The 11,804-nt window shown below is 34.2% G+C and overlaps 2 protein-coding genes across 2 annotated transcripts; one reads left to right on the top strand and one right to left on the bottom strand.

Annotated features, from left to right (window-relative positions):
- Positions 1 to 1,036: 1,036 nt before the first annotated feature.
- Positions 1,037 to 2,085, top strand: LOC108991765 (abscisic acid receptor PYL4-like). The gene has a single exon (XM_018966150.2). It carries the CDS (start codon positions 1,266 to 1,268, stop codon positions 1,875 to 1,877), a length of 612 nt encoding a protein of 203 aa, XP_018821695.1. The 5' UTR covers positions 1,037 to 1,265; the 3' UTR covers positions 1,878 to 2,085.
- A 4,403-nt stretch (positions 2,086 to 6,488) lies between these two features.
- LOC108991757 (protein trichome birefringence-like 33) lies at positions 6,489 to 9,387 on the bottom strand. Its single transcript, XM_018966142.2, has 6 exons — positions 9,080 to 9,387; positions 8,769 to 8,985; positions 7,803 to 7,974; positions 7,445 to 7,644; positions 7,193 to 7,351; positions 6,489 to 7,104 (listed from the first exon to the last, which is right to left on the bottom strand). The coding sequence occupies exons 1-6, from the start codon at positions 9,258 to 9,260 to the stop codon at positions 6,765 to 6,767; spliced, it is 1,269 nt and encodes a 422-aa protein (XP_018821687.1). The 5' UTR covers positions 9,261 to 9,387; the 3' UTR covers positions 6,489 to 6,764.
- Between the last annotated feature and the right edge of the window lie 2,417 nt (positions 9,388 to 11,804).

Below are 11,804 nucleotides of genomic sequence, written 5' to 3'. Positions count from 1 at the left end.
TTCTTCTTCTTCTTCTTTTTTAATTCTATCAGATGATGACGTGGTAGTTGCCACATCAACCAGTTACCCAACGGTTACGCATCCCCGATTGTATATAGCAGAGCTGTATATATATATATATCTATAGTACTGCTACATCCACAAAATAATTATTTTGTGACTAGAATATTTTTTATATATAATATATATACAATACTGATTGATTGTGGATGCGTGTGTGTATATATATCCTCTATATATAGATATGAAAAATGCTAGTGAACTCCTTCAAAGTTATCATTCGAAGTTACCATTTAATGATTTTAATTCTTTTATTTAATGATTAAGGAATTAATTATTATTGAAATTATGTATTTTTTTAATGATTAAGAATATTAAAAAATTGTTAAATAAATATGAAACAAAAAGACGGCCCGCTAGGACTGTCCATATAGATATAGGACGTGGCTACATCCACATAAGATTTATACCGAAATTTTCTACCGAACACTATAAATTTTTTTTTTATATATATTTTTTTTATCTTTTATGCACTATTTTCTTAAACTATTTAAATATTTTTTTAAAATAAAAAAATACATATATATTTAAAAATACTTACTTAATTATTAAGTAAAAAAATAAAATTAAAAAAATTTTTGATAAAGAATTTCGGTGAAAATCTTATATGAATATAGTGTTTTCCATATGAATATAGTGTTTTCCATAGATATATACCTCGATCTCTGTCTCTGACTCTCACGTTACGGCTTGTTTTGCATTAATGGTACATAAAACCATGTGCGTTTGAAAGTTTTGTTTACGACAAAGTAATCATGGATCATGTATGCATGTATATATTATTATAGACCGTCGGCAGTCTTCAGGCTTTAACAAAATAAAAGTAGTTTGAAAATTAAGACAATAAAATAGTAAAATATAATACAAATAATAATATAGATCGATCGAATAAAGAAATTAACAATTTGCGAGGGTTGTGGTTAGGAATAAAGAAATGGATAATTAAAAGCTGAAAAAACAAGTTAGTTGCAACTTGACGGTCCACTTGCAAGTCCGGCCGGCGTGATCAAAGCTGCTCCTCTCGATCTCCTTCCCTCTCTCCCAAAGTCTAAAAGCATATCTCTCTCTCTCTCTCTCTCTAGCACAAATAATCAAATATATATACTGCCCATCACGTATTTGAAGCAGCACTTAAGTTTCCTAAGAAATTAAACCAATAAATAAGAAGCTGCTGGCAGAGATAGAAAGAACGAAAGAAAGAAAATATGCCTTCCTCTCTACAATTTCACAGAACCATTCCCACCACAACCGCGACCCTCATTCGCCACAAACACTCCCAAACCTACGCACTCCCTCACAACCGATTCCACTCACTACCCGACTCCGTAGCTAGCCACCACACCCACATGTTGGGTCCCAACCAGTGCTGCTCCGCCGTTGTCCAAACCATTGACGCGCCCGTCTCCTCCGTCTGGTCCGTGGTCCGACGATTCGACGAACCGCAGGCCTACAAGCACTTCCTTAAGAGCTGCCACGTCATCGACGGCGATGGAGACGTGGGCAGCCTCCGCGAGGTCCAAGTCGTATCGGGCCTGCCCGCCGCCTCCAGTACCGAGCGCCTAGAGATCCTCGACGACGAGCGCCACGTCCTCAGTTTCAGCGTCGTCGGTGGGGACCATCGCCTCAACAATTACCGGTCCGTTACCACCCTTCACGCCGCATCTTCCGCCGGAAATGGTACGGTCGTGATTGAGTCCTACGTGGTTGATGTGCCGCCTGGTAATACCAAGGATGAGACGTGTGTGTTTGTGGATACGATAGTACGTTGCAATTTACAATCTTTGGCGCAGATCGCTGAGAATATGGCTAGAAACTAACAAATATATGATGTTCATACTTTTTTCTTTTTTCTTTTTTGTTGGTCTCTGATATTGGTCGGATCGATCGTGTATCACGGATCATCATCATTGAGACGCACATGGAAAATTCGTAGTTAGGTTATTCTGAAGACTTTCTCAGGTGGCGCAATGGTTGGAGATGATCATATATATAAAATACGCATATTACTCCTGCGTATATATTTTAGATTGTTTCCCTTTACAATCGATTCTTTCCTTTTTTTTTTTAGGGTGGGGAGCCAACCATCGATGCTTTCTGTAGATTGCTAGCTACCTCCTACATTAGGATCATACGATCGGGGTATTTTTATGTTTTTTGGGTCACATGGGTGTTCCTTTGGTAGATTAATAGCGTTTTTTGTTTTTGTTCTATCTGAGCAGACTTGTTTTTGTGTATGTAATTTGGAAGATGTGTTTTATATATATAGTCATCGTGAACTCTCCCTCTACGTTTGCTTTCATGTTTTCCATTTTTCTTAATTAATATTATGTTCTCGTCTTGTTATTCATGTACGGGTAGCACTGAACCCTAGTTTGCAGGAGATATTTCTTAGAGAAGAAAATCAGTCATGGCAACTCATGAAGCACAAAAACTAATTGATTTTTATATATCTGAAGTGTAATGGAATTCGGATTTTGCCCTTTTATTAGTAAATTAGATAACGTGGGATGCGTTTAATTAATCCATCGATCGCCGGAATTCGAGACAGCTGGGAATCGTTGTCGATCCATTGATATGTACATCACCATATCTATCCTGATCAAGATATAATAATCTTAAACGTCATTCCAGGCCGCTGATCATATACTGCTATATTGACACGGCCTTATGCTTTCTTCATCGCAAACAGTAATAAAAGCAGTTTTCGATGGTGATTATGATAAATCTTCATTTCGATGTCCTTTCAGTGCGTCAATATTTAATCCTATCGCGCATGTACTTAATCATTGGTAATTAGTGCATGACAGACAGCATGGCCGATGGTTTTGTAAGTTTCCTTGAAGTTTCTAGCTAGTCTATACCGAAGAAAAGATAAAGAACACTTCAACATCCTCATTAATTGTTTTTTTCCCTTTTTTAAAGGCCTGGGAATTTTCCGCTTCAGCTAATCATGCACGGAGAGTTTGAATTCCACGTTAAAATATTGATCTTTGCATTGAAAGAATCAATAGCTGCACTTGCAACTTGGCTCCTTTTAGAGGGAAAAAAAAAAAAAAAAAAGGCCACTTGTTATTTCCACCTCTAGCTCTGTATGTACTCTCTCTCTCTCTCTCTCTCTCTCTCTCTCTCTCGTATATTTTGTGTAATTGTGTTGGAACTTGGAAGGGTCACAGCTTGCAAGTTGGTTTGCAAGTGGCTGGGCAAGGAGGCTTTTTAATGTCCCCCTTATTTGCACGAGATAATGAATCAAAAGCCATACATTTCCTTTCTTTTCCCACGAGTGATTTGACTGGACATTACTTTTTTGCACGAAAGTTTTAGCCACCCTCTTATTCCAAGTCATCGCTTGACTATTTGATTTAGTACTCATGCACAGTCACATGTTGTTAAGTGAACAATCTTAATTGTGGGTGTTTTTTCTTGCGGCGGCGGTAAATGTTGAAGAATATTCAAGATCAGGCTTTTCCTGCTTAAGTAGGTTTCATTCAAAAAAAAAAAAAAAAAGGTTTCATTCAAGCGACGCAAAGCCACTTGATGATCATGAATTAATGGGTAACTACTAACCACTTCAAAGAAGTGGGTGCATCCGGTACTAAAACTTGGTCGACAAAATTAAATGTATGCGCGTACGTTGTCCTGTAACTACTTGTACGTACGTTGTCTTGCACTATCGATCGATCGATCTGCCGCAACCAAAAGCCGCATATATATGATGATATATATATATATATATATATATATATCCGCGGCAAAGCTTTGTCAGTTCTAGAGTTTGAGTTGCAACATTACTACTCAAAAAAATTGTTTAATTCTTATTGATGATTGATTATAAAGTCGATTCGATCGGAAAATCAAATCAATTTTGATGCATTTTTTTAATCGTTCTCAAAATGGTTCAATTGGCTATTTTAAATTGGTTCTTACCGATTTGAATATATATTTGATCGATTCCAACTCAAAACTATTTTTTTTTTAATTGTGTTTGAAGAATGAGTTATCTCTTCTAATTTTTTTTTATGAAAATACGATAAAATTAAACATATATATATATTTATCTTTTCATTTGTATGTTTAGTAAGAATATTGATGTAAATTGAAAGATAAAGCGTGATTCAGTTCTTTACTGATCATTTTAATAAGCTTAATAGAAAAAAAAATTAGGAAAATAATATGTATTTTTTTATATTAAACCTGTGGCTGTGCACATATAAAATATATAATAAACTTACTAGCTAACCTAGCTGCATCAAAAATTACACATTCTCTAAAAAATATAGCCCATATCCATATTCGTGTACACCAACAAATTATTTCAAAGAGCATATCGGAGGAATGAAACTTATTCATTTATGTGTTCGAGTTCATCTCACTTTTCAATTTAACAAAATAATAATAAAAAGAAAAAAAATACAGATCGGCCTCGATATTATCATTGTGCACGCAATCTCTTAAACTTTGTCGTTTATCGATAGCACTATAGCTTGCAAGTGAAGTGCTTAAAGAATAATGCTACCTTTAATTGTAGAGTTCGTAAATACTATACATTCGTTTTAAAAAAAATAAAATTTATTATTAAAAAAATTATTATTTTTTATAATTATAATTATCATTTTCATTTGACTTGAAGTAGATATTAGGAGAGGCCATCCACAAAATATCCACGTGGCATTCATTTACAACTGGAGTACAAGAACAGAGAGAGAGAGAGAGATATCGAGATCTAGAGCTAGGGGTGGAAACAAGATAGCAAATTTGTATCGGGGATCACGCCAACACCTGTAGGCTGTAGCAAGGGAATATTGCCAACTAGATAAGGAAAATCAACCAAAATCTGTTCGGTTAGATTTTAATCGAATTCGTGAGAAAAAAATTACCCTTAATAATACATACTTATTCGATTAGTAATTGATAAATATTCGATTAAATTCGACTCCATTAAAATTTATTAAAATTCTTTCATTTATGTTCAAGTTGACATATTAGATTAATTCAATTAAAGTCCATTCATACAATAATAAATATGTATATATATTAATTAATAATATAAGCATCACACGTTTTATATAATTAAATATATAGTATGTAACATAATATATTTCATGACTATTTTATAATTTATATAATAATTAATTGATAAGATTAAATAATTTTATATATTAGTCTATAAGAACTATATATGAAATGCTTATATATACTATCATATTATCTATATGTATTGATAATTTATGTAGCTATATATAAATATATGGTTCTTATGGATAAATATCAACTAGTTACATATTAATTATTTTTATATTTTTTAATTCAATAAAGAGTCTATTTGTTAGTTGTAAAAATCTTATTAAATTTATATTTTTTATTTTTTATTTATCTAATTTCTTAATTGTTAAATTTTATTCAAAAATTAAAAAATAAACAACTACTTCTTGGCTCGACTCAAGATCATTTTTTGATTATGCTAGAACTCGAGTTGAAATCTTAACTTACCAAACCGAGCTCCAACAAAAATTAGATAAAAATCTCGAGTTCGGGCTCCACCCCGGCTCGATTACCGTCCGACAGTGAGTGCCAAGCGCGGAAAATGCACACTGTGGACTAAAGTTGAATGGAATTAGATGAAGGTATATGATCACGTAATTTACAAGGTGACAATTGTTTTGGGGCATAAAGACTTCTTTTACGATGAATAGGCCTTCCCCAGATTGGAATGGAGCTCACCAGCCTATTCACTTGGGCTTCGTTTGTTAAGATCTAAGATATAACAGGTTTTTTTTTTTTAGCCCGAAGACTTCCTTTTAATGTCAATAGGCGGCGAATTTATAAAAATTTTGTTATTCATCATTTCTATACATTATATACAATATTTATTTATTTTTAGTTTTATTTTTTTAAAATTAATTGAATTATTCTACTCATCATCCATATACTACATATTTTATAAGAGAAAAAAATTAAAAAATTATGTGTAATATATAATATGAGGATGATAGATAGAATTTTTCTTTTTTATATCATTACTATTAAGCAATCAATACCAAATCAAGAAATACTAGATCAAGAGAAATTAATATACCAGATCAAGATCAGGCTGTATTAATCGATCACATTCCAACTCACAATGAATTGGTTTTCGTTGAATAGGAATGCAAGAGATAATTAGCCATGTATTGCTCAATTTATCATGTATAGCGTAATTTATTTTAGGAAAGCTTCTAAAGCTTTTCTGTTTTATAAGATGTCTATATAATAGAAAATATACAGCGGGCTACGACATTGGTCTAGCCATTTTTCTTTTTATTCTTTCAATTACAACCATTTTATAATGACATCGGATGTAAAATTGAAGTGTTTTATATATATACATATATATATATATTTCCAAGATTTAACCGACATGATCCATAATTAGAATCTGACATATGGGTTTAGGACCAAAATCATCTCATATTTTTTTAGTTTTATGTTTTGATTACAAAAAATCAATTTAATTTTCTTGCTCAGCTTCCATTTCCCTTTGCAACAATCACTATTATTTTACAGTTTACACGTAGAGACCATTTTTTTTTCCCTTTCATCATTCTCTCCCCACATGCAGTACCCTTCTTTCAAAGTCACTGTTTCAAACGAAGTAGGTTAAAATGCAACTGATTGCATGCTCTAGCTCCTCCACTCCACGAGGCCATCTGAAAGCTGAGGCAAGAGCATTAAGGATAGAATAGCTTGGCAAAAAGAAGCTCATTCCAAGTATCTTGAAGACCAGGCAGACACCAATGCACGCAATCAGCATAGCTAACAGGGTTTGCTAACTGTTCAGGAGTTAATGGGCTCCATTGCTTCTTGTAGATTGAAGTGTGGGCATCTTTGCGATAACTTGAGAGTTGAGTGATGTTGAGAAATGTAATGGGAAACTTCGATTTATCGAATACTTCTCCTATCACTTGCATTATGCTCCTCCGGCAATCTGAGCCCCAATAATTGGGATCTTCAATCAGAGTTGTCTCGTTGTAACAGTTGAGACCTGGTTCACCTCCCCAGTCTATGCTCCTGCAAATAAAGAAATTAGAATATTGAATCAAGATTTGATACATGAATGGGGGTTGAGTAGTACTACTAGTTCTAATTAATTACGTACTTTGCATGAGAAGGCGACATGCTAGTGAAGAAGACCCTTGTCTTCTTAGGGTTCATATTCTTCCGCACCCATCTCAACATACTTTTCATTGCCATTCGATAAGCATCCTCAGTTGACACCTCCACAATATCTTTCACTTCATCATCGAAAGATCCCAGCCTGAGAATCTTATACAATTAGAATTACAAGATTAATTAGGAAGGCCGGGGAATTAGTGAAAAAAGTATTTCTTTAGGAACAAGAAGTACTAACAATATCTTCATCTTCAAGCCGGTCATCCACCAAAGATAGGTATTGAATACTAGTATATCAACACCTTTCCAATGCCGGCCATGCTTATTGATTGATCCTTTCTTAACAATCCTATCAGATATCCTATGAACGACAGCATTATCTGAGTTTGATTCAAGAAGAAATGGCGCCCAATAGAACTCGATTGTGGCATTGTAATCCTAAATTTTGGGATCGAATCAAAAAGGAAAAAGAAAAAAGAAGAAGAAAAGAAGCTGGATTAATTAGATAACAATATATTAATAGAGAAAATTAAATTATGTGAACACTGGAGATCGCGCGAAGTAAATTATATAAAGTAGGAATTGAATGTCAGTACCTTAGCTGTGAAAACGGTCAATGAATCAAAAGTTTCCATGGATTTGGCATCCTCGGGTATAATTGAATGAAGAAGACAAACAAATGAAACATACTGACCCCGATTCAATGAATCTCCGACGAACATCATTCTTTTTCCTCGGAGTGTCTCAAGCATCAATGTGGCATTGAAGCTATCATGTATTATAAAATTGAGAAAGGAACATTACATGCAATACAATCAGTACTGGAAATTAAAGAAAAGTATAAAATTTCAACATAAAACTTATTGGAAATTATTGTATGTATTTCATTGGATTTAATTAAAGGACTTGCAAATGCTTCTAAGACCACTCGTTCAAATGATCAAATTCGAAAAATAACACAGGACCAGTATATATAATGAACGCGACCTGAAAAAACAAGTTGAAAAATTATTGAAAGCTTCATTTTAAACCTATTTTCTTTGCTATCTTTAAGATTTTAACCCTAGGCCGAGGAACAAAAACCTCCTCAGACAGGTCCAGACTGGATTATCGAAATCTTGATTTTGGGCTCCTATAGAATGGAAAACATATGGTGGGCCATGCCGACAAGCCCATCTATTGGCTGAAACTAATTTAGGTAGAACTACCATCATGACCGACACTGGCTGAAGCCTCAGGAATGTCCCACTTCTGGCGGAACTCCGTCGTGCATGCGACGTACACCGTTACATCGACCTGGGAACCGTTTTATCGTTGAAGATTTTAAACCGTTTTAGATTGTGTTTAGATGTTAAATTGAGTTGAATTAAATTTAGTTGAGATAATAAAATATTATTAAAATATTATTTTTTAATATTATTATTATTTTAAAATTTTAAAAATTGAATTATTTATTATATTTTATATTAAAATTTAAAAAAATTAAAACGAAATAAGAGGAAATAAGAAAGAAACCAACAAGTTATCAACAATGTTGTCGTTCAATATTATTTTGAACAGACCTGGCAAGAGAGCAATCATGAGGCTGCCATCTCCAATGCTGATAATCCTTCTCGGGCCGTCCACGTTCCTGGCAAGTCAACTGTGGCTGTATATACGGACACTCCGACTCTTGGTAAAGAGGCCGAGTCGACTCGTCCCAAACCCACCTCCCGCTGAACACATCACACCCCTCCTCGGTCTTACCTAAGGCGAACGGCAACTTCTTCCACTTCTTCTCTTAACACCAAAACACACAAAAAAAAAAAAGAAACCCAACTCGTCAGTGAAAAGCTTAAGTTTCTGAACATCAATGGCATCAGTTTTTACTCACCGGTTCTGGTGGAGGGTTGGTATCGATAAGAGCCGAGTTGGAGTGGCTGGCTGAAGAGGCAAATGAAATCCTCGCCGTAGAGAACGGCGACGAAAACAATGAAAGATAGTAAGGTGACAAGGTAGGGAAAGAGACGAGCCTTCCGGAGAACATGAGAGGAAGCCGAGAGCGGTGGCTTCATTTGTTTGTATGTATGCGTATGAAAGTCTTTGTTGGGAGCCTCTGTTGAGAGTTAACATGTTGTTATGCATGCCTATTCAATTAAATATAGGAACTAAGTAGGTTGGAGATGTCATTGGTATGCTGGCATGCATGTGTTTCATCTTAATATTGAGGTTATAATAAAAACGCTAACTATTTGTAGTGCGCATGATGATCTCCATCTTAACCCTACAGTACTTAATGGTAATTGACACGCAAAGTCATCTCGTTCGTGTGTATAATATATGTTCTGTAAAATCATGACATTTGTTAAAGTACATTACATTCTTGTTTTTAAGTAAATCTGAGCGTTTTCATAAAAAGAATCCAGATTGGCAATATATATATATATATATATATATATATATATATTAATTCATGTATATTTCCTTACATTATTCTATGTGAGAAACGGTAATGATCATATAACAAATTGAAGTTAAGGCAATATTAATGATTTTTTCTTGCTTTTTGACTTGTCCCATGCATTATGACTCAAGAGTATTTTGGTAAATTAATGACAGAGAAATCAATTCTCAGATTAGTGCTTTGGAAGAAAGAAAAGAAAAAGGAAAAAGGAAAAGGAAATACCGCCTTTAAATTATTAGAAGGAAGGGGCGTGATGAAGAAGGCCGGTAGTGGGTGAATGATGGTCTGGCCAGGAGGTTATAATGTCGCTTGGCTTTGAAGGTAAGACTCATGTCTTTAATTTGGTTACAAATTAACATTGTGAATCTGCAAACTGCCTTAAAATATAAAATCAAAGAATAATGCTAAATATAGTCGTGGAGTATGCAAGTGTCGTGGAATCGTTTAAAAAAAATAGTCTCCTGTTAAAAAATTAATTTTTTTTCATGTAGATCTCGTATTTATTATTTTTTTTCAAAGTGATTACACGACGCTTGCATACTCATCAAATGACAAGTTTTAGAGAGAGAGAGAGAGAAAAAAAAACCAACAAATATGATTCAAATATAAAAAGAAATTTAGGTAGAAGAGGGTTGGGGTATTTGGTAACATTTCAGTTTCAGTTGGTTGGCACTCATCACCTGCTCCCCCTCCATTTGCCCGAATATCGATCCTTACCGGAAACAATATATTAGGACAGCTGCATGCTGTAAGCAAGCTGATAATCGGATTCACAATAGAGATTGATCAACCAATGAACCAAATTCATTAATTTAACCGAATATTAATTATTACCTAACTAACGTACGATTGTTAATTAGTGGAAGAAGATACTATCTTCAGGTTTTTTTTTCCGGTATTTTGTATAAGAGAGATGCTGCCCCTGCTTTGAAACCTTTCGAGTGGTCGTTTGAAAATGATTTATACACAATATTTTTCATAACATATTTTACAAAAATTCCCTTATAAAATAAGTTTGGTTCTTTTGATTTTTTTTTTCTCAACCTTTTTCTAAAAAATGCGCACAAATATATATATAAAATTATATTCCTTCTGTCAATGATAGTTAATTTATTGATAATCAAGGGTAACAGTAGGAAAACGTGGAGCCAGAGCATAGATTGGGCTAATGTGATGGCCTCGGCCTGGCCTGTGTAATATGTGCACTGATGTGGGAAGAGGAAGTATGTTTGCTATAGGTACCCAATTCCCCACCAAACCTACAGCCAGGCTCATGCTTTCATTAAAGCTTTGATTGTTTTTATGCCTTACCAACATGATGGATAGCTACTCTCAAGTTCTTTCTCATATCACTTGCAAAACCTTCTAGGTTTGGCTAAAGAGTCCCACTGCGTTATTCTGTTTTACTTGCATTATTACTAGAGGAAGCTGCTCATACATCATGCACCACTTGCCATTGCCATTGCCATTGCCATTGCCATTGCTGCTGGTGACGGTTCATAGGAGTGAGTAGAAAGCCAAACGCATAAGAAGCATATTTTTCAATCAGGTATGCCTTATGTTTTCCTCGTTTTGGATCTCTCATTGATGAACGACCAGGCACAGCCAGATATTTCCACCTCTGGCTATTTATTTTGGTAGCGTTTGAAACTTTTGGCTCATTTTATTAGAAGGTGACAACTTCATGGAAATTACCCTCAAGTAGGGGTGATTAACGGTCCGGTCGGATCGAACGGACCGACCGGACCGACCGTTTCTGTCCGGACCGGACCGGACCGAGACTTAGACCGGTCCGGTCCGGTCCATATTTTAGAGGACCGAAATCATTCGGTCTGGTCCACGGTCCACAGTTTTTTCGGACCGGACCGGACCGAATGAAAAATTAAAAAAAAAAAAATATTTTTTATATATATTTTATATATAATAATTGTACAATTAACAATATAAATTTTTAAATATATTATTAATACTTGTTAATATTCTATAAATTAACAATATTTTATATATATCTTCATTTAACCTATCACTATTAACAATATAAAATTTTAAATATACTATTAACACTTGTTAATATTCTATGAATTAATAAATATATAATATCAATTAGTTAATTATATAGTAATTATATAAATTAATAATATAATTTGCATTTAAT

This window comes from Juglans regia, chromosome 7, assembly GCF_001411555.2.
Source record: "Juglans regia cultivar Chandler chromosome 7, Walnut 2.0, whole genome shotgun sequence".
Taxonomy (NCBI): domain Eukaryota; kingdom Viridiplantae; phylum Streptophyta; class Magnoliopsida; order Fagales; family Juglandaceae; genus Juglans; species Juglans regia.
Note: the sequence above shows the minus strand (reverse complement) of the source record. Positions and strands in the feature narration are given on the sequence as shown.